The sequence below is a fragment of the Sarcophilus harrisii genome, chromosome 4 (genome assembly GCF_902635505.1).
Source record: "Sarcophilus harrisii chromosome 4, mSarHar1.11, whole genome shotgun sequence".
Lineage (NCBI taxonomy): Eukaryota > Metazoa > Chordata > Mammalia > Dasyuromorphia > Dasyuridae > Sarcophilus > Sarcophilus harrisii.
The window spans coordinates 464,242,800-464,265,510 of record NC_045429.1 but is presented as its reverse complement, the minus strand read 5'-3'; the positions used below and the strand labels follow the sequence as shown (position 1 = coordinate 464,265,510).

The 22,711-nt window shown below is 60.1% G+C and overlaps 1 protein-coding gene across 2 annotated transcripts; it reads right to left on the bottom strand.

Annotated features, from left to right (window-relative positions):
* Positions 1-1,405: 1,405 nt before the first annotated feature.
* Positions 1,406-22,043, bottom strand: UBE2G2 (ubiquitin conjugating enzyme E2 G2). Of its 2 annotated transcripts, none has more exons than XM_031968338.1 (6): positions 21,877-22,043; positions 16,430-16,465; positions 16,293-16,338; positions 6,022-6,140; positions 3,414-3,554; positions 1,406-2,681 (listed from the first exon to the last, which is right to left on the bottom strand). In XM_031968338.1, the coding sequence occupies exons 1-6, from the start codon at positions 21,917-21,919 to the stop codon at positions 2,569-2,571; spliced, it is 498 nt and encodes a 165-aa protein (XP_031824198.1). In that variant the 5' UTR covers positions 21,920-22,043; the 3' UTR covers positions 1,406-2,568. The 2 variants fall into 2 exon arrangements, with proteins under 2 accessions (XP_031824198.1, XP_031824199.1); XM_031968339.1 differs by lacking the exon at positions 21,877-22,043 and adding an exon at positions 21,710-21,727.
* Positions 22,044-22,711: the final 668 nt, after the last annotated feature.

Here is a 22,711-nt window from a genome sequence, read left to right as displayed (position 1 = left end):
TCATGCAGAAGCACGACAGTGATCCCCATTTGACAGATGGGGAAGCTGAGGCAAGCCATGGTTCAGGGGCTTGTCCAGGCTAGTTAAGACTTGAATTGGAGGCTGCCACCTGCCTATCTCAAAAGTAATGGGACGCGGCGCTCTCCTGCCTTTAAGGGAAAACCCTGCCAACTCCCAAGCCTGGCATGTAGCCGAGTCTGGTCCTCTCCCTGCGTTTGGCGCTTCCTGCTGGGCAGGGGCCCGGTCCCAAGGCGCTGGGCAGTGAGAACAGACTGCAAGTCGCCCCCATGTAACAAAAGAAAGGCTGGGGGCACCCCTCTGGGCTCAGGCAGGCCAGCTGGCCCCGACTCCGTGCTCTAGACTCGGGGTCCGAGGCTTCCTGAACAGCTGCAGAGGTCGGGAGAAAGCTGGGGAGGAGCCCAGCATCCGCCCGCTCAGAACCTCCCTGCCCCATTTCTAAGTCCCGAGGCGACAAGGCTACAAGTAAATACAAGTAAATAAAATACACGCGCTCGCGCGAATCAAAGGCAGAAGCTCCATGGAAATGGTAAAAGAACAAATTACACAGCTGGGCCAAATAAAGCACAGGACCCCTTTTTCTTTTCTTTCTTTCTTTTTTTCCCGAGGCAGTCGGGGTTCAGTGACTTGCCCAGAGCCACACAGCCAGGAAGTGTAAGTGTCTGGGTCCTCCTGATTTCGGGACTGGCGCTGCGCCACCTAGCGGCCCCAAGCGGGGTTCTTTAAATGAGAGGAATTCATCCTCCCGGGCCTCGTCTCCAGCGCCGGGAGATTGTGCCCTTCAGGTGAAAAACCCGGAAAAGCTCAAAGGCACGAAAGAGCCCGATGCAAATAGCGATACAACAAAGGAGGAACCCTTAGGGGCGGCCCCACCCCGGAGGCCACAGCGCAGGGCCCGGGGCAAGAGCCCGCTGCCTTTCTCCCGCCTCCAAGTGCCGACAACCGCCCGCGGGCCCCAATTCCTCCAGAACCGGTGCCCATGGAGAACCAGGCCAGACACCGAGCAGAACCACTAGAGGAGCCAGTAGTCCCGCGCCCGCTTCCTTCCTCCCTGCATCGCCCCCGGCCCGGCCCTCCTCATATGCCGCCTCCCCTCCCTCCTCCCCAGCCTTCGCTCGGGCCGAGGTGACACATTTGCAGTCACCGAGTGACCTCACGTGCCCGAAACGCGACCCCCTCCCCCCCAACAGAGGCTGCCAGGCCCGGGGTCTGGGGCCTGGCTCTCTTCCGCCTTTCGGTGGCTGTCTCCCAGACAAGCCGGCTTCTGCTTGATGCCCCGCTGTCTCCCGGCCGGAGGGAGGGGTTCCCAAGCCGCACTGCAGCTGCCGGCCGGGTCTCCTTTTCAGGGAGAAGCATCCAAAACCGAGAAGACACAGACTTCTACACAGGGGGTCAATATAGAACTTTATTTTTAACAAAGCCATTAAACTCTACGGTAAAGTGAACTGCGCGGGAGGAGGTTACAAAATAAATACAAACGAATAAAAATACTTTGATTTTGAAAAGGATTTTCCACTCCATAGCCGCCACCTGATTTTATCGGCTCCTCACCCCTCACCGACATCCCCCTCCCTCCGCACGAAGCTGCCGCTCTCGACCTCACTGAGCCCCGAACCACCCACCCAGCTTGGGGGCACTTGCCCCCTCTCCTCACCCTTAGGCTTTCACTTCACACCAAACCACCTAATTCCCTTCTGAAGGTGAGAATCCGAATCCAATCGGCCAGTCCAGGACCCCTTGGGGGCACCGCAGACCAAAAGCCTGGGGGAGGGTTTCCGTGAAGGGCCCTCGAAGGGAAAACGAAAGGGAAATGCGAACCTCCGACGCCCTTATTTCTCGGATTTGAAAAATAGAAATTCCTATTTAAATCTTGCCCGCTAAAATTTAGCAGGCCCAAGTGGCCGGTTCTGTTGGCAACGAGCCCGTTATTGCTTAGAATCTCAGGTCTCGGCTCTGGGCGGCAGACCCACAACGTCCAGAGGGCTTCTCAAGGGGCTCGGAGGGTTCGGGTCTGCAGTCAGCGACTCCCGGCTGACCGCAGCGCGACCTTTGAACGTTGCCCAAATGCCTCTTGATATTTAAGCTGCGCTGATGAAGATTTTTTCCTATTTAATACTCCTTCTCCCCCCCACCTCCCTCCCCCCCACTGACCCACATTCTACAAAAGGCTATTGGCCAAAAGTTTTTGGCAGAATGCTCGGCTGAAAGGAAGCTCGGCCCACTGGGGATAGCAACAATGTGTATTTGTCAGATCGTCAGCACAGAATCTGCCTGCGGACGAGGCGCCCGCGGGCCGGGAACCCGCTTCCAACACCACCCGGCCTTTAACTTGGACCGACTTGCAGGGAGCGCCATGGTCCATCAAGCAGGGGCGCCTGGGGGCCAGACGGCCAGAGAGCCGAGGAATACTGCCAGAGGGCAGACGCTGCATCCGCCCCCCAGCAGAGACCGCTGCGGTGCCCATAAATTCGTGCCCATCGGCGGGAGGTGACGAGAGCAAGGAGGGGGGTGGGGGAGGGGAAGCGGGGGAGGGGGCGGAGTGGGGCGGTCCTAGAGCCCCAGGGACTTCTGCACGATCTGCTTGGCGATGCGGTAGAACTGCTCGCGGTCGTCCCGCCACATTTTGGAAGCGTCCACATTGGCGCCACTCTCGTCGTTTGGTTCTGAAAAAGGAGGAAGAGCAGAAATCCTCCACATCCGCGAGCCTCCTCTCGAGCACCAGCCACGGAAGGGTCTCTGGGCTATGGCTCCGGAAGGGCCCCCGCCCGCCACAAAGCTGATGAAACCGGGCCCTCTGGGTGCCAGAGGCCTTCCAGAGAATAAAAAGGCCTTATTTTTAGCCCACTGACCAAGGTCGGGGAAAGCTAGTTTGTGGAATCGCTCCCCAATGCAGGCTAGGTAGGAGGCAGCTCTGGTTAACAGCTGCCAGGTGGAAGCCTCCCAGGAGGCTCCCTAAGGGGTAGCTGTCCCTCTCAGTCACCCACTTTGGCTCCCTCCCTTCAGGTCTCAGTCATACTCCACTTACAGCAGAGGGTCCCATCGCTACCCTAGCCGGGTGTGCTGTGTGCTTGCCACTGCCCCCATTACTTGGAGGGGTCCCTGGGGCCCCCTGGGAGCTCGGTGGAGGGCCGGACACACAATGCTAACCTGGGCTCCTACCACAGGGCCTCTGCCCCGCTCCAACCAGAAGTTTCAGAAAGCCTCAGCCAAAGCCCTCGTGACTTCCTGGAGTCAGAGAGGGAGGGTGGCCAGAGAGGCCGGTCAGCACCCTGTGGGCTCCCAGGACCCAAATACCATCCAGCTATCAGACAGTGGAGGGCGGGGGAATCCTAAGGCCACTGAGCTCTCTCTGGGCCCGGGCCCTGGGCCGGCGGCATTTCTTCAGGGTCGCTCACCTGCCAACATGCTCACTACTGAGAGCAGAATCTTCTCCACACTCTGCACCGGGCTCCAGCGCTCAGCACTGCTCTCATAACCCATGGGGTCGTCTCCAGGGGCGTGCAGGATGGAGATGCAGACCCGCCCATCCGGGTAAACTGTAAAGGGACCCAAACATGGGGGCCTTGACCCAAGCTGCCGTCAGAGCACGAGGGCCCGCAGGCAGAAACCGGCTGTTGTTTGCACAGCTGTGGCTGAGCATCCCAGTCACTCCCTGGTGAGGCAGCTGCTGGGGCTGGCCCAGACCCAGGGGCCCAGGGTCCTAGCGGGATGGTTGCACAAAAAGGGAGCAGACTTGTGGGAGGAACTAGAGCCATTAAGGATTGACATCCACAGAGAACAGAGCCCCTCAGGACCTTCCCCTGGCCAATTCCACATGGGCCCATCTTGGCCAGAGCGCCTCAACCCTGTCCACCTCCTGGGACCGCCCAGGGTCACCACACCCAGGATGACCCCCGGAGAAGGGTCACAGGACAGGCAGACTGGAAAAGTCTGAAAGCAGTTCAGAGACTGGGCTTCCTCTGAAATCCACTTGGGGCCCCCAGAATGCCTCCCACTGCACTTATCCTGCCCCCAGCAGCCCCGGTCCTGAAAAGGCACCTGGGGGTGGCAGTGGGGAGAAGGGAGAAGGGGACCTGGAAATCCTGGATTTAAAATCACCCCCTTCCTTAGGCCCCTCTTCTGTAAAATGAAACCCTGTAAGAATATCGGTTATGACATCACCCATCCCTGTAGCTTGGGCCTGAAGAGCATTGGCAGCTCTGAGGGACCCTTCCCCCCTTACAGCCATTTTGAAAATATTTATTTCAAAATAACGATAGCATCATGTGTTGGCAAAAATTCCGTTTTTGTGACAATTGATGCTATTTTCTAGGACAAACAAAAACGAACAAGAAAAGCTGCACATGTTTCTTCTCCAGTTTTGGCCCTTCCGCGTCTGGCATGGGGGACGCTTGTGTGGTGGGGTCTGAGTTCAATCCCTGCCGTATCACTTTCTGGTTGAAGCAGAGAAGAAAAGGTGGGCAAGGGAGGGGCATTTGCACTGTCAGGTCACCCTCACAGCAGGGTGCATACCTGGGGCCCAAGGGCCAGGGGCCCTGGCAGGGCCAGTCAAAGCCTGCTTTGACCTCTCCCTCTCGCCCATCTCCACAGGACGGGGGAAGCCCCAAGGCATCACAGAAGAAGGACTGCTATCAGCACCCTTGAAGGGAATGCCCACAAGCTCACCAAAGAATCCACAGGAACTCTGGGACAACTGATCAATGGCTCTGAACAATGAGTCTTTGGGAAGAGGGGGGCATCATTTAGGAAAGAAGGCCTGTTTTTGACATGAGGAGACCCAGAGCTAAGTCGATGACTGTCACTGGAGAAGCCGGCTCTTCAGGCCATGCAGAAGCGGGGCAGGGAAGCTGCTTGAGTGCCTTTGTGAGGGGAGGGGACAGGGGACCAGCCCCGCCACTCGCATCGCCGGGGTCCGCTGCCAGCCCAGATCTCTCAGAAGCAGGTTTGGGAGGACCCCGAGAAAAGAGGTACAGAATTCGGGGCACTAAAAGCCCCAAAGTCAGCCCGGAGAGACCGGAGAAACCGCTCAGAGCTGAACCACACAGACACACATACACACATACATCTCACACGGTCACACACTCTGTCACACACACAGTTTCACACACACACACACACAGACACATCGCACTCACAATCACACAGTCAATCACACACACACACACACACACACACACACACACACACACCCCGATAGCAGGGTTCTCACAGATAATCTCTGTGCCCCCACAAGGAGGAACCAGGGGACTCTCTCACGTTCTGACATCCGGACCCCTGAGGACGGGCTCCATACCACAAGGAGTTACAGTTGATGACAGTATTCTTCTAGAAGGCCTCCCCGTAATGGAGGCAGTTCTACACAAAAACAGGCGCCCTGAGGCCCCGCTGGTGGAGTTGGGAGCCAGGTCCATCATCTAGCCCAATGGCGCCGCTGGCTCGGCCCGTATCCCAAAGAGCAAAGAAAGGCAGCTTCCGGCTGCAGCAGAACATGGCTTTGCCATAAAAAATGCCCAGTGGGACGAAGCCGGGAAGATGGCCGTGAGCGGGGCAGAGGGCAGCAGTGCAGCAATAGCAAGGGCCTGGCACGAATTTACCCTAACCCGACTCTAACTCCCAGGGCCTCCAGATGAAAAGGCTGGCCCCGGGGCCCAGTGGAGTGGGCGGGACCCAAAGTGCTGTCTTTGATCTCGTGCTTTGTTTTCTATTTTTCACTACTTGGCCAACAAGGCAATGTGTCTGGCAAAATTGAGATTCGATTGTCTTTTCAATGGGTGAGGGGCTAGAAGGAGAGCCTGGGATTGGATCTGAATGCTAAAATTACATCATGAGGTATTTTAGGGGGAGGCAGTTGCTGCCCCCCATTTCTGGTTAGCAAGACTCAGAATCGCCTTGGTTTCCACAGAACGGCAGGAATCCAAGCCAAATTCCAAGGCTCCTATTGGGGGCAGGGAGCCCCAAAGATGCCAGTCCCACCCTGCCCCAGCCTCCTGCCCAGACACTTACTGTTTGGGTGGAACATTTCACAGGTGAACCTCATCTTCGGGGGGCTGAGCGGGTAGTCCAGGGGAAAGCTCAGGATCGCAGGGAAAACGCCAAACTCAAAACAGGTATCTTCTGGACCCCTATGGAAAAGAGATTCAAATGAGCCCCATGGGCCCGACACCTGGGGCCCCTCCCCCTGCACCCACTGGGACGTGTCCCCGAGGCAGGGAGCACCCTGTGGAGAAGCAGCTCCTGGAGAATAAGCGGGGAAAGCAGGTGGCATGGAGCTCTTCCTCCCTTAGGCCCTATGTGGCCAGTCGCCCGGCCCGGGATCTGGGCCAGTGCCCCATACCCGCCGCCATGCCCCCCCAAACCAGACCAGGAGTGGGCAAGCACTATCCAGGGCATGCCCCACTCAGCCAATAGGACCACCCACTGAGGGGTTCCTCACGGCCTCCAGGGTACAAGACAAACACAAAGGGCTGGCCGGGGTCCTGCCCCAGGAACTTCCTTCTCCCCTCCTCCTGTGCCTGAGGAACGGAAATCTCCAGTTCTGGCTCGAGCACCTCCTTCAGGAAGCCCTCCCTGACCCCAGGCACCCGGCATACTCTCAGATCCCCCCAAGCCTGCGGGGGCAGGGACCTGCCACTCCCCCTGGCACCAGAAGACAATAGATCCTTTCCCAGGCGCCAAGCCAAGCGCTTTGGCGGGGACAGACTGAGACTGGGATGGGGGGGCCGCACTCCACAGGGTCAGAAATGACACCTGGACTGATGGCGCGGGGGGCGGGGGGGGGGGGGGGGGGGGGGGGGGGGGGGGGGGAGATGGGCGGAGGCACGCTGCGATGTCCCCAGTCCCGCTTCAGGACTTCCGAAATGATTTTTGCGTGAAAGACCCTAAGTGCACTTGTGAGGGCTGGCCCAGGCCCGGTACAGTCAGCCTTAGCAGAGGCAGGCAAGCCAGGACACGTGGGCCCCACGCCAGCCTTAGCAGGCCCGAGAACGTGAGCAGCCACCCAGAACACCCCCTCTACCTGGCCCGGACTCCTCCCGCGCAGGAGCCCCCTGTCCTGGGAAGGGTTCCACCCAAGGCCAGTGGCTACGACTCCAATGGAACGTCCTCCTGACCCACCACTTAGCGCAACGACCAGCATGCATCGGATCCCTGACAAGCACACTGACTGAAGACTAGGAGCACAGCCCCCCAAAGGTGAGGGTGGAGTGCGAATAAGGGAAGAGAGAATTGGGAGATGCTCAAGCTGATGGCGAGGGGACGCCCACATGGGGCAGCAGGAGTCCCAGGAGGCATCCGGGAGGCAAAAGGTCAGGAAGGAGGATGGGGGGAGGGGGCGTCTGCAAGAGTCCCACAGGGTCCCAGGAAGGGCAGGGCAGAGTGGCCTTTACCAGGCCATGCCCTCCCGCCCCCTCACTAGACTGTGGGCTCGTTTGTTTGCCCATCATCTGGCACACGGCAGGTCCTGGCAGCTTTGGAGAAAGCACCTAGGCTGGAGGGGGGTCACCTGGGGGCCAGGGAGAGATCCTTGGCGGCACGTGTATGAGTGCAAGAAGAGTGGAACGCTTCCAGGGTCTGGCAGGGAAGCAAGAAGCCCATTCAAGGGAGATGGCCCTGAGGAGGGGGCTGAAGGTGCCATGGGGCATCGAGCTCAGGGAACCTGAGCTGCTGGGGAGGACAGAAGCAGAGCCCAGCAGGGGGCAGTGAGGGCCGGGCTCCCAGCAGCGACCCACCGCTGCCCGAAGGCACCCATCCCAGAGGCTCACCCACGAGGAGACCTGGGGGCCCTGAGCCATCTCTGCTCTGCCAGCCTGGGCTCTCCCTCCTACAAGTGGCAGCGGCATGGGCCTGGCCACAGTCCGGGAACGCCCATGCGGATGGCGCAGGAATATGCGCCAAAGCCCACAGATATGACGCCTAGCACAGGGTCAGCCTGGGCAGGCAGATGGAGGGCAGGGGGCCACGGGAGGCCACTAGTCTCCACGTGAGCAGCTTGGGTCATCAAGATGGGGACCTCAGACAGAACCCAGTGCTTGATGCAACCCCAGAGACCCTCTGGTGACAGCTGGGCACTCTCAGGCAGCACCAGAGCCCACAGCACAGGACCCGGAACCAGGAAGCATCAAGTTCAACTGTGATACCAGGAAAATGGCACCTGCCCCCCCAGGAGACAATCCTCTGAATCACGGCCCTTCCCAGTCACGCCTGCAGTGATCTGTGAGGGTCCCGAGGGACAGGCCGACCAGTGCCTGGACACCGGCGGCCCCACTATCGGAGAGGCAGTCAGCGCACAGTTCAGCCTGGACGTCCCCAGGACCCTTTGGTGCAGAGTATACGGCCCCTGGGCCGGCAGCTGAACATGGGGAGCTCCCCGTACTCCAACCAGCTAGTGTCAGGAGGTGCTGACGCACCCCAGAGAGAAGGGCCTGGGACTCCCAGAAAGCACTGGGGTTTTCGAAAGGAGCTCCGTGGGGTCCGTCTGACGCTCTCATAACAGCTCTTTGTGTTGGCAAACAGTCGTTTCTTTTTGCCCCAACACCCGGGGAGCCATTCTGGCCCATGGTGTGTCAGACCCTGCCCGCAGCTCCAGCTGCCAAAGTGCTCCGGTGCCCAAGGAGGCTCCACATGTGCATCAGCGTGCCCGCCGCAAGCATGCCCACCCACTTTGCTGCCCAACGAATGGGGTCAGGCAGCCTCCGAGAGCAGCTCCCCAAGGATTCGGCACACCTGCACCCCCGTTGGGGCCCCCTAGGGATGTGGAAAGATGCTGTCCCCCAGCACCCAGGCACACTCAGCCCTGAGGTCCTGCTGGGGCCCGGCACACAGCAAGAGCCTCCTAATGCTGAGAAACTGCCAGACAATCCTCTCTGTCCCCCCAAACCTGCTGGCCTAAGAACCCCCAGAACTCTGCAGACCAGCACAAGCAGCAGAACAGGGCCACAACTGTGAGGAGCCCACAAGTGCCCTGAGTGGGGCCCAGGGCCCAGCTCGGACCCCAGCTCGGACCCCAGCTCGGACCCAGAGCTCTTTCCCCAACAGAGCCTGCATCCCGAGAAAACAAGCACTGCAGGTCACAAGTGGCGGGGGGGGGGGGAAGGGGCTCAGCAAAAGCCTGTTGGAGGGAGCACTTGGGCTGAGCCTAGTCGAATGCTCGGAGGACAAGAAGGGTCTCCCAGGCAGGGGGCATGGCCTGTACAAGGGCTCGGCGGTGGGAGATGAGATGTTTGCCTGCAATGAAGAGGACACAGGGACAGAGAGATGAGGAAAAGTCCAGAAAAGCAGAGGATCCAGATGATAAAGATGATGGCGGAGGTCACAGGGGGCGGGGAGAATGCCAGCCCACTGGCCAACAGCCCGCTCCGGGGTCTCAGGCACTATGAGCCTGGGGTACAGCTGGCTGGGAGCGGGGATGGAGGGGATCCGGGGAGTATTCCTGCTGCTGTTTTCCTCTACCATGGACAAATGGTCTCAACTCTGCTCGGCAGAGAAAGGCCGGGCTTCTTCCTGCGTTGGGTTTTCGCAACTCATCGTAATCCAAGTCCAGCTCCAACAAGAGGCTGAGCTCATTTGGCCTCAAGGGCACTGCCCGCACCCTGCCTGACCCTCTGCCCAAAGGGCACTTGCCGGCCTCGGTCAGTCTCGGACTCCATGGAAAATTGCTTTTAACACGAGCTTCTCAAAACCAGGAGTTTCAGACGAGGGAAGCAGAGGCTTGGTGGGCCCGCGAGGTCCCCGTCTCCTAAGCACAGTTTCAGGGATCACTGGGTCTCCCCCAATGCTCCCTCTGCCGCCCGTCACTTTGCTTTCCGTTGCCCGGTGCCTTCCCAGGCCCCCCAAGAGACCCCAATCTCTGGGGAAAGGGTCTCTACGGCCCGGGCTTTAAAGGTGACATAGAAAGCAGCATCTGGAAGCCCATGCTGAATGCCCACAGGAACCTTGCTACTTCAGAGACCAAGTCCTCGAGCGAAACCCTGCAAGAACCACCAGAGCCCAACGAGCTGACAGGGGTCTGGGCCTTACATCTCTGCACCCTCAAAGGGCTGGGCAGCCCCACAAAGGTCTCTCCCGAAGGCACCATTCTCCAAGAGCGTGTGAAGGACAGATCCAGAGTACAGTCTCCTCCCTCCTTGGCCCCTCTCTCTGAAGCTGTGATTCCAAATGGGCTCAGCCCAGTCTCTCTGGATCCATTCTGATCCAAACTTCCAGACTCCTCTTCGCAGCCGCTCAGTGGGCAGCAGTGCTTGGGCTCATCCCGGGGAAATGCTGACACAGAAGCAAACCTTTCAAGCTGGCAGGCCTAGCAGCCCCTGCGCGAGCGATCGCTCCCGCCTGCCCAGATTCCGCGGCCACCGAGCCTCCCGTCTGATGGGGACACTCCCTTTCCAGAGCCTGCTGGCCGAAGCCGGGGGACACGTGCCAGAGTTCTGATCCGGTGACTTAGCGTTCTTAGATCCTGACCGAACCGTAGGGCTCCTGGGGACGCAGCTCGGTCAGCATCTGCTAAGGGAGGAGCTCCACTAGCAGAATTCTGAGAAGCACCCCCCCAAGCCTAGAGCCCCAAGGGGATGAGCCCCCCCATGCGTTCTGCGGGAGTCCGTTATACGGCCCGGACTTCCCTGACAGCCTATCTTTGCAGGTTTTGGACACTTGATATGCACTTGGACAAAGTCCTGGGGAAGGATGAGGGTGAGAGCAGGGTGGGAGGCAGGCCAGGCCAGGCTCACAAAGAGAGGGCCAGGAGGCAGGTTGGGCCTGGGTGGGAAGCAAAGAGAGAGGCAGGAGGCAGGAGGCAGGCCGGGCTGGGCCGGCCCAGGCGGAAAGACAAAGAGAGGGGCTGAGAGGCCTCCAGATGTCTGTCTGCCAACCAAAATCAGCGCAAGGACGGTTAATTCCCTAATAGTTGTTTTAAGTGCGTTTGTATTTGCAAAAGAACCTGGAATTCGCCCAAAACCCACGCGCTCCCGGGGCAGGCAGGGGAATTCCACCCTCACCAAGGCATCCTCAGGCACCCAGTGCTCTGCCCAAAAACGTCCTCTGCTTTTCCGGGGAGTCTGTGAAAGGTTGCTTTGACAAGCTTCCATCCACTTAAGCCCAGTCATACTGGCCTTCCCAGGGCTCTGGCGTGCGGATCTCTGGGGAAGCCACGGAGGGTTTAACTGTTCCTTCCTCCAGCTGGGGATGTGGATACACCAACGGGGAGTCGGCCCCGGGACGGCCAAGGTGACAGGCCAGGGCGAGGCGCACAGGACACAAAGGTCCGGGACGCCCAAGGTCTGGCCCGCTGTCTCCCGGTCATGGCTGGGCAGCAGAGCTCAGTTTTGTGGCTGGGACATTCATAAACATTAAAGAAAATGAAACTCCAATTGCCTAAAGTGAAAAGGTTGCTCAGCTTCACCTATAGCATGTGGCTGCTCCTGGCATGTGGACGGGACTCGCCGGCACCAAGGCGGGCCGTCCTGAGGGCCACAGTCACTTCTGTGAAAAGGCCATGGTGATCCAAAGGCTCCAGGACCCCCAGAGCTTTACCAGCTCTCCCACCCAAGATGACTTCATGCAACACTTACTAAGCAAGTGCTGGTGAGGTGCTGGGCACCGTACAAAGCGCTGGGTTTTAAGGACAAAGGCCGTCCAAAGAAAGAAGATCCAAGGTTTGGAGGAGGAGAGATCCAAGGGCAGCAGCTCTGCTGCTGACAGTTGGGCCTTCGGAAGAGAAAAGCGGGTTCCACGTGCGAGGGAAATGCACTGGGCTGGGGCTGCAGGGAAGGTGCGGTGAGGGGGCACATCCTGGGCAGGCGTGGACACTCTCCGAGAGGAGCTCGAGTTCGGAGGAGGGGAGTGGCGTGGTCACACCCAGGATTGCTCAGGACAACTTGCATGGCGACAGGAGATGGTCTGCCGGTAAGGACATGGCCACGATGCCAAAGACACAGGGTGGCAAAGGCCGTTCACCGGTGCGTCCAAGCCGACTCCTCCTGGTCTGCTGCTTTAAACTTGCCACCACGACCAAGATGGCGACATGTGCGACATGACCACCCGCACAAAGCCCGGCACAAACTGCTGGTTGCCCAGGCCAGGGCAATGGGAGGGAGAAATCGGCTGTCCCAAGTGACTTTTTAAATGAAGGTTAAAAGCTCTCTTCACACGTGATTGGGAAAAAATAAATAAAATACTATTTAATTAAAAAGAAAAGTCACTATAGTGGCATCCAATTAGAGAGGGAAGGTGGCAGACGACACTCAAGTGTGAGGACTCTGACCCATGCACGACCCACCATGTCTCCGGAGGGCCCAGGGGTAGCAAGGCCCGTCTATTTGTGGGCACGCTCACCATGGCCATGCTTTTGGCTCATTTATTGCAAAGGGCCTTTTTCCCACTTTTATCTCCTTGTTTTAACTGGAGGCAGGATGGGGAGAGGGCCACAGCGACGCCCCCAACAGGACCGGAAGAGGCGTGAGCGAGGTCTGGGGGAGGGCGCTGACAAAGATGGCGGCCAGCAAAGTTCTGTGGGGGCCTGATTGTAGTGCTCTTCTCTAAAATATAATCGTTCTCCAGGAGCAGGTTTCTTGGGGAGCTCTTGGAGGCAGCCTTCGTTTCGGTTCTGTGCTATAATCACCTCAAAGGGCAGCCAGCTGTTAAAGTCCAGGTTTTGTCCTTCCTTGGGTTCCTTTGGCTCTTCCAGCTTCAGCCTCTATTCTTCCGAATCTTTTGTTCTGCCCAACTGACTCCTGGCTGAGGCTCGTCCTTTTATATGTTCCTTTAGAAGTGTGGACTCAAAGGCTGACTCCTCCGAGAGTGGGATTGTGGGAGCTGTGACTTGTGCCATCAATTCCAGTGACTTAGCACCTTGTAAGAACCCTAACATCTGATCACAGACTTTTTTGTTCGGCAAGCGGCAGGGAATGGAGGTAACAGCTTTATCTTCTGTGGGGCATTTGTGACTGAGATCCAAATAAAAGAACCGAGAGGGAATGGGGGCCTAGACTAAGATGGGGGCTGGGAGAAGGGAGGGAGCATCACAGGAATGAGACTTGGCAACTGAGGGGGCAAGCGAGGCAGGGATGGAGGGGCCCGAGGGTGGGGAGTTGATCACTAGGAGGAGGGTGCAGGGTGGAAGATGGCCTGGGACCTGGAGATGGGGGACAGAAGCCGGAGAGGCTGGATCTCTGCACACAGGGAGGACCCCTCTGCTCAGGGATGGTAACCGAGCCCCAGGAGCTGAGGGGCAGGATCGGGGGTGGGGGGCAGGGGAAAGGGAGAGAAGGGGAGAGAGAAAAGGGGGGGAGGGAAGGCACTCTCTCATCTGTGGCTCTCTCACTCTCTGTCTGTTCTCTCTCATGTCTCGCTCTCTGTTGTCTCTCCCTTTGCCTCTGCATCTCTCTGTCTCTGTCTCCATCCTCCCCCCCACCCAGCTTCACAAATCAATTACAAATGGAATGCAAATATAACGTTCCCCCAAAACCTCAGACTCCACAGAGCAGGGAGGAGGATCCGACCTAAGCCTGTGATGTCAGAGAAAAGCTTCCCGTGGCCAGTGCTTCCCCTTGGTGACCCGTGACCCTAGCCCACCGGGCCCTTCTCCCTCCGTCGGCTCCTCAAGTCTGCCCGCACTCACTTCTGCTGCTCCCCCTCTGCCAACACCCCCAGCCGGTCCCACCTTCTCGCTGGGTGGCCGAGCGTCAGAATCCTAGTGTTAAGTCATTAGAGATGATAGAAACAATGTTTAAGGTTTACACCTTTAAGAGTTTCCACATTAGAGCTCACACATGGGAGTTCACAAGTACAGGAGATACACAGTTAACTTTGTAACTTTGTGAATTCTCACCTCCCATAATCCCACTCTGGGAGGAGGAGCCAGTCTTTGAGTTTACACCTCTAAAAGGGCATAAAAAGAGCTGAGCTCAGTCAGGAGAAGTCAGTTGAAAAAGACTGAAAGCCAGAAGTCAGTGAGTTCGGAAGATTGCCAGGAGTCGGAGTTGAGCTGGAGGCAGAAGCTGGTAGAGGCAAAAGACTAGCAACGAGAGCTCTCAGAACCAAAGAAAGCTAACTGGGCTATTCTGGAAGAGACAGTAAAAGACCGTACTTAAATCCCTGGCTGCATTTGAGGTGATTATTGATTTGAACTGAAACTAAGGCTGCCTCTAGAAGAGCTCCCCAAGAAACCTGCTCCCAGAGAGAACCATCATATTATAGAAAAGAAGAGAACACCACGGCCGAGGTACCGACGCTTCAGTGCTCGGCCTTCTGGCGAATGGCCTGACTCTCTGAGCGCCGACGGCTCGGATCTCCTTGCTGTCCAAGGCCTCCCTAACCGCCCAACTCTCACAAGACTTCCTGTGAAGTAGCCCGGGACTGACCCGGGTCAGCAAGGCCAGTGCCCCCCCACCCCACCCCCCCGAGCCAGAGTAGGTTACAAACGGGGGAGGCTGGGCGCACCAGCAGTACCCTCCAGGCCCTTCTCACCAACCCCCGGCCCCCTCAGCCACCACCAAGCCCCGCTGCCCTCCACCCAGTCCCATCTTCTTCCTGCGTCTTCTGGACTCCTCCCTCTGCCCTCCTCTAGGCTGGAAGCGACTCCTGGAAGTGCTCTTCTCAACGCGGACCCTCCTCAATCCTGAGCTTCCCCCCTTCTCTCCTCCCCAAGGTCAGGGGGCAGGACTCTCTCAAGCCCCATTTCTGCACCCGGACCCAGTCCAGGCCCAAGGAGCTGACCTTCCAAAACAGGAGACGTGCACCCGTTTTGTGCACGAAAACCACCAAATCCAAGTGGAACTAAAGGTGTCGAACACAAGAAAGTTTGGCACTCGAGGGGGCAGGATGGGGAAGACGGGGCAGGGCAGGCAGGAGGGGGAGGACGGGGAGGAGGGGGCAGGGCAGGCAGGAGGGGGAGGATGGGGAGGATGGGGAGGACGAGGCAGCCTTGCCCACTGGGGAAGGGAAAAGCCTTAAATAGTAATCAATGCTTGAACAGAGCCAAAGATTCAAAGACAGAGGTGAGGAAGAAGAGCATCCCACACAAGAATGAAAGACATGGAATGCCTAGGCAATTCTCTTCATAATCTAGATGAGGGACTTTAGGTGGAGCTCACTGAGGCCCCAGGGATGACGGCTCTGCAGGGGCTTCCAGCTTGTGGGCCCTGCAGACTCTGCCCAGGGTTTCCTTCTCGTCTCTGAGTCTTCGGGACCTGGCGCAGGGAGACAGGCACTGGGGTGCCTGTGGGTGAAGGATGGTCCCTGCAGACAGCCCCAGGCCCGGGTGCTCCTCAACAACCGTCTGCGGCAACTCTGGCAGGGCGGACCCTGGGAGGTCCAGAAGGGTCTTGCCTCCGAAACCCAGGCTGGCAGAGATGCCCTCACCTTCAGCCATCAGCAGATGCTCATTACCCCGACCCGGCTGCAGCCTCCAGTGCTGCTGACCCCCCTGGTCCCCTTTAAAAGTCCTCTTGGCGGGCAGAATCACATAACACCCCAAGAGCTTCCAGACACAAAGTCTCACAGAGTTTGGGGCATTTTGAGAAGTCGGAGCAGGCCGGGCCGCTCCCTTGGCCCATCCTCTAGGGTGGGGTCAGTTTGGGCCGCTTGCCGCCCCCCAGGCCCCCCCCCCCCCCAGCCAAGCTAGTTTGGCATCCAAGCCGAGCGTGGAGCCGGGCCTCCCCTTGCCCTCGGGGCTTATCTCCCAACTCTCTAGAGCAGAAGGGGAGGCCGGGGAGAGCCTTCCAGCCCTGCCAGCAAGCAGTCCAGGAGCCAGGCTAGCCCAGAAGAGTCCCCTGGGTCCTGGAAGGGGGGTTCCTGAGGGGGGTTGGGGAGAAGGGCCAGTCATGGGGGGCTCCTGCCATTGCCCAGTGGCGGGCCTGAGCGAGGAGGGGACCCGGCTGCTCCTGCGAGACTCCAGAGAGGGCTCAGAACCTGGGGACATGGAGGCACCAGGTGTAGACAGGCTTGCTAAGAGGGAGGCAGCAGGGAGAAGGGAGGCTGAAGCTACAGGGGGATCTGGAAAAGCGCGCAGCGGGGGGGAGGGGAATGAGGCTGTCTTGGCAAGAAGAAGGGGGGATGGTGAGGAAGAGGAGGACCCAGCCCCAGGAGGAGGATGGTGAAGATCATGTGGGGGGGGGGGAGGGGGAATCAGGGTCGGAGACACAGCATGAAATGGAGGAAGCCGGGGCAGGAGGCAGAAGCTCAGCCTGATGCCGTCTCTCCTTTAAGGAGCCGGGGCTTCCCTTTCCCGGACTCCCCCTCCCAGCCCAGTCACTAAAAAGGAGGTCAGAGGCCCCAGGTTAACTCACATGATCAAGGCTTCCCACTCAAAAAAGTTCTCTTCATTCATGGGCCCTGCAAGAGAAGGAGGGAGACCCCACTTAGGGCTTCCGGCCGCTCCGAGGTGGGGCAACCGTGGGCAAGGAGAGGGTCTTGGGGGTCTTACCTGCTACAATGCCCTCCGGAGGATTCAGCGTCAGTTCTACAAAAAGACCAAGAAAAATGCGGTCACTCACTGCGATGGCCGCCCAGGTGCGCCCCAGGGGAGCCGCCCAGGCAGCAGCACCTCCGGGAGATCCAGGCCCCCCAAAAGGGCTTCCAGGGGGTGAAGGGGTGTCATCTGAGGCCTACTGACCTCCCCAGGTAGTTTCGGGCCTTTCAAACACACTGTGCCCGGGACTGCGGCGTCTAACCCCCGGTCCCATAGGCCAGCGTGGCCGGTTCTGGCGAGGTGCTTCTGAGACTCAGACAGGAGCAAGTACAACCGGGCAGAGGGAAGGCCAGTCCGCCTGGAGGGCAGCCTGGGGGGCCATGCAGGGCAGGGGACACAAGGACGCTGGGGGGTAGGGCGATGAGAGAACTGCGCCGTGGAAGGGCTGTGTGTGCCCACGCTCCCGGCCCCCTCCCCTTCCAAGTATCTGGAGTCTCGGCGCTCAGCGCACAGCCTGGCACACAGAGGGTGTCTGATGAAAGCTCTCTCCACTATACAGCTGGTGGTGCTGGACATAAAGGGCTGAGCATCAGCTCGTAGAAGCAGTAATTAAGCCCCTCAAGAGAGAGCCAGCCCAAACCCTGGGGAATCACTCTCATTGGGGGAGGGGAGGGTGCCCCGTCACTCAGCCAGTCAGCCAGCATTAATTAAGCATCTACTGTACACCTGGAGTGCTAAGGAAGCCAGTCCCTGTTCTCAAGGGACTTATATTCTTTTTTTTTTTTTTTAAATAAAGCTTTTTATTCTCAAAAGACATGCATGGATAATTTGACAACATCAAGGCCGCGCCTTGTGTCTCAGATCTTCCCCTCCTTCCCCCACCCCTTCCCCCAGATGGCAAGCAAGCCAACATATGTTAAATCCAACATGTGCAAGCATCTGTATGATTCTCTTACTGCACAAGAAAAATCAGATCAAAAACAAAAGAAAAGAAAATCCAAGCGAACAACAACCGAGGGAGTGTGAATGCTGTGCTGCGATCCACACGAGTTCCCCCAGGCCTCCCTGGGTGCTGATGGCTCTCTCCATCACAAGGTCACTGGGACTGGCCTCCATCACCCCAGGGTCGAAGAGCACCACATACGTCAGATACGTCCTCGTACAGTCGTAGTGTGAAAGTACAAGGACCCCCTGGTCCTGCTCCCTTCCCTCAGTGCCAGCTCCTGCCAGTCTCTCCGGCCGTTTCTTACAGAACAATAGTGTCCCACAGCAGTCACAAACCACAGCGCGTCCAGCCGTTCTCCCACTGACGGGCGGCCGCTCAGTTCCTGCCACTGCGAAAACGGCCCTACAGACACTTGTGCACGCGTGGGTCCCTTTCCCTTTTTGAGACACAGGCCCAGGAGGAGGGAGGGTGCTGGGTGGGGCGAAAAGGAAGCCAGGGAGCTCAGCAGGTGACGAGGAAGAGGAGGGAGAGTGTCTGAGGGACGGCCAGAGCCGAGAGATGGAGGGGCTTGTGGGTAGACCGGCCAGGAGGCTGCGCGCTGTAAGAATCCTGGAGAGGCAGGAAGCAGCGCTGGGAGAAGGGCTGCCGAGGTGGACCTGCCAGGCCTTGGGGCCATTCTGGAACAAGGAGTCCCAGATGACACTGCGGGGGAGGGGAGGGGGGTGCCCTCAAGAGAAAAAGGTCCAGGGGGAGGGCAGGGACAGAAGGGCGTGGGAGAGCCCGAGCTTGGTTTGGGAAGGCACCGCTTCAGACACCCACTGGACAGCCAGCAGGGAGACTCGGGGGCAGGGAAGGCGGCTTTGAGGGTCATCCAGACAGACAGTCACTGCCACCCCCAAGCTGGCGGGATGCCCGATGTTGGGGAGGGGAGGAGATGTCACTCAGGCAAGGTGAGCCACAGAGAAGAGGACCTCTGCAAGGGGAGGGGGTGGCCAAGACAGACAGTGGCAGGACCCTCAGTGGGCAGCGCCGGCCCAGCAGTGCTTCCCCAGAACCTTTGGGGGGGAGAGGGGAGAGAACCCGTGTGCAGAAGAACTGCAGAGAAGCCCCTGGAGGAGGAAAGCTGCCTTCCCGGGGAATTGGGAAAGAACAAAAGCATCTGCGGGCGGGCTCTGGGCCACCCTGGCAACCCCACTCCCAAGGCCTCGGGGGCAAGCGCCCCTCGGTGCTCCACAGAGGCTCGAAAACTCTCAGCGGTCGGGTAAGGAGTCACTACTGGAGACAGAGTGAGCAGCAGCGGGCGGGATCACGGCCAGACTGCCCAGCAGCCCCAGCTCCCTTCTCCTCCCGCCGTCCCTCGCTGATTTAAAGGAGGCTTAAGAGGGACTCGGGGCTGCTCTCAGGTGGGCGGCTGTCCTGCCCTTGGTGCAGGGGCGCACTCTGCACAAGCGCCACGACAGACCCTCGATGCCCACTCTGCCTCACTGCCCGGAGCACAGCTGCCAAAGTAGGGCAAGGGCAGCAGGGAGTCCTGGGCCCAGGCGTGGGGGGCTGCTGACATCTCAGCCAAGCAGCCGGTGACCCTGCAGCTTCCCCACGAAGACCAGGTCGGGACTGGGAATGCCCCAGAGCCAGGAAGGCCAGAGGAGGCAGAGGGTGCGGGGCCTCAGGAGCCCAGGCTCCATTCCACAGCACCCCCTGCTGGCCAAGCACGGATCACTAGCAGGAAACTCTCCACCCCGTCTCTGAGACATTGGGGTCTTTCGGAGAAGCCCTTGGGGTGGGTTTGGGGCATGGTCAAAACCAGACCTGACCCCAGGAGGTCAGCATTAAATCAGCAATTCAAGAGAGTTTCTCCTGAGCTGGTGAAATGACCTTTCGAGCCGCCCCTCCGGCCAGGCCTGCAGCCAGACTCCCAGAGCCCAACAGCTCAGTGACCTCTCTGAGCAAAAGCAAGGCTGGGGAGGTGGGGAGGGTCCCCTAGGTGGGGCCCCCCTCGGCCTTCTGCACCACCTCAGAGCCAGCCCTTGGGCCAGCGGTCTGGGCCTGCAGACACTCGGGACCCTCGGACTTCCTGAGGGCGGCCGCTCTCCCCCGGTCCGTGCCCGGCATGCAGGAGACAATGAAGCTATCTGGAGCTAGGGGAAGGCTCCCCTCCTGCCTGAATCAGGCAGATGTGCCAGGAGACCGAGGCAGGTACAGGCCGAGGCCGAGCCCCCCGGCTGCAGTCTGTGCCCCAACAAGAAACACACAAACCACAAACCAGGGAGAGAGAGGGGGTCTCTTGGGCCACAGGTGTGGGCACGGGGACAGGACACGAGGCTCTGGCGGCCCCAAGCACAGGACCTTGCCCTCACCCACGGCCCGAGGACCTCGGATCCCCAGGACCAGCCTGGGGTCTGGGTGGCCCCTGCTCGCCCATCAGAGGAAGGAGCCCAAGCCACGTCCTTGGGCTCTGGACACTTCGCTGCCCGAGGGTGGCCCCTGGACAGCAGAGGCCCGGCCTGCTCTCGGGAAGACGGGGTCTGAAAGAAGGAGCTCTCTGAGGGCCCCTCGGGGTCCCAGCACTTCTGGGGCCCCCACCGGCCTTGGCATCTCTGCCACGGCATGTTCTCGGGATCAGAGGACCCAAGATTCCACCGGGATGGAGTTTTCACACAAATTTACTCTCTCTGGGTAAAGTTCTGAATATTAAAATTGTCCATTTTTAATCAAAAACAAAACCAAAGCTGGAAATGAAGAGAGCAGCCACTAGAGATGGGCTTGGAGTCAGGGAGACCGGCTCTGGGACTAAAACCTCACCCGTTCCCAAATCACAAGCAGAGATACGTTTCGCCACAGGTGAGAAAGGGGGGAAATTGGGGCTAAGCAGGAATTGTTCTGAAGACGATCCGAGGGTCCCCACGGACCGGTGTCTGGGAAGGGGATCTCCCCAATCAGGGAGGTGACCATCTTCTTGTCTGAAGTGGCCCCTTTGGTTCCAGATACTCTCACGCAAAAAGGAGCCAAAGTGCCAGAGAACCCACACAAGTCACATACTGAGAAATGACCCTGTTCCCTGGGCTTTATGGACCACCTCCTGTGGGCCGGCCTGAAACCTCCCAGAGCCACTGGAGGCTCCAGGGGGCGAGGGCTTCCTTCTTTCCTTGCACCAAGAGCAGGCTGGGGAGGGAGAGGGGGGGACTGACTTGTTAGCCCCAGCCCAGGAGCCCCAAACTGAGGTGCATTCCCTGCTTCTAGAATTACCGGAGAGCACGCCTGGGGCCCCTGTGCAATGGGGCCCCCTTGGGGGCCCTCTGGTGGGGGGCACCTTGGAGAGGGCCCCAGGGGTGCGGGAGCGCTGGGTCCCAGCCAAAGTTGAGGCTCCCGAAATGGGCCATGATTAGGCCCCTCCCCTTGCCGATATCTTGCCTGCATCCTTCCCAGTGGCGATTTCAGACTTCGATAGCAGCAGGAGCCTTTCTCGGAGTCCCTCAGAAGCCTCCCCCCCATCTCCCACCGGGAGACCCCCCCCCTGGGTGGCCCCTCGCCTGCCCCCTCCTTTTACTGCAGCGCTGCAAACAGCAAGCGCTCTATTAATGCTTCTCCCCCCTCCCCCACCGCCCCCTGCGAATGCTCACCCTCCCCTCCTCTGCCACTCCTGGGGGCTGCCAGGACACGCTGGCAGGGAGGGGTGGGGGGGCTGACCCTCTATGTGGCCTTGCCCCGCCCCTACCCAGGCCCCGCCCCTTCCTCCGGGCCCCGCCCTGGGCCAAAACCTCTCTCCAAGAGACCTCAGGCTTCAGAAGTAGGGGCACCTTGGGACCCCGCCCCCCCGGGCCCCGCCCCGGGCCAAACCCTCTCTCCAAGAGACCTCAGGCTTCAGAAGTAGGGGCACCTTGGGACCCCTCCCACATGCCGCCCCGCCCCGCCCCTGGCCCCGCCCCGCCACGGGCCCCGCCCCGGGCCAAACCCTCTCTCCAAGAGACCTCAGGCTTCAGAAGTAGGGGCACCTTGGGACCCCGCCCCTCCCGGGCCCCGCCCCTTCCTCCGGGCCCGCCCCCCCAGTTCTCCAGCCTTTCTCTGTAGCCCAAAGAGCCGGGCAGGAGGAGTCTCCTCAGTCGTTGTCCTGGCGGGGCTGGAGCTAAAACGGACCAGGCCAGAGCGCGGGCCTCACACGCCAGCCCCGGCTCTCCCGCCCTCGGAGCTGGGGGAAGGGCGAGCTCCGGGAGCCGGGGGCCCCACTTCGCCTCAGCTTTTGTCCAAGGGACACGGGGACTGATGGCGCGAAGCGGTGCTCAGCGGCCTTGCAAGTCTGGGGCTGGTGCAGACGGACCCTGCCCCGCCCCCCCACCTTCCGACGCACTAACCCTAACCCTCCACAATCCTGCCGCGTCCAGCCTCCGCGCCCTTGCCCAGGCTGTGCTGCCCACGCAGGCGCAGAGGGGCGGGATCGCACCGCCCGCGCAGGCGCACCATCCTCACCCCCGGCCGACTAGCCAGAGCCTGTTTCCCCGCCCGGCCCGGCCGTACTCACGTTTGTACTCGGCCATAAGCCGCTTGAGCGCCGTCCCCGCCATCCTGGCCAGACGGCCGCCGCTCTCTCTACCTCCTCCTGCTGCTGCTGCGCCGGCCCTGCCGGCCCGCCGCCGACCGCTTCCGAGTCGACGCGGCCCCGCCCCAATCTCTTCCGGGTTCACGTCATCGCATCATATTTACGTAGGCGAGCGCGTCCCCACCCAGACGCCGCGCCGTCGACCTAGAGTTTACGCATGCGCAGGAAGAGGACACTATAGATATAGGGAGGGAATGAACCCGGCAGAACGAGGGCGTGGCGCCTAGTTTAGCGTAAGGGGGCCGCTCAAATGCGAGGCGCCCCCTAGTGTCCCCGGCAGCAGCTGCATGGGAGCGCGTAGGTGATTGGCTCAGTGGCCACGTGGCACGACGTCTCCAGAGGAGGGCCCTGGACGGGGTTACTCTTGTCAGTGACTTCAGCCAAGCTAAAACCCCAAGGGCCTGCCCGGGGCCCCTGGCCCCCAGCCGGGCCGCCGGGTTCGTGACCTCCTACCTGGGGAAAGAGCCGGGATACAGGGCGGCCCGGGGAGGAGCCGTGGGGCTGCGGGGCGTTCCACCTGCACAGGGGGGACCCCCAGACCGGCAGGAGGCCACATGGGCTCATCCTGGGGCTGCACAGCCCAGGGAAAGCTGCCAGCAGGGGGGACTCCTGCCCGCGGGGGCGGGGGGGGGCGGGGGGACTCCTGCCGGGGGGGGGGGAGGGGGGGACTCCTGCCCGCGGGGGGAGGGGGGACTCCTGCCCGCGGGGGCGGGGTGGAGGGGACTCCCCCCGGGGGGCGGGGACCCCTGCCCGCGGG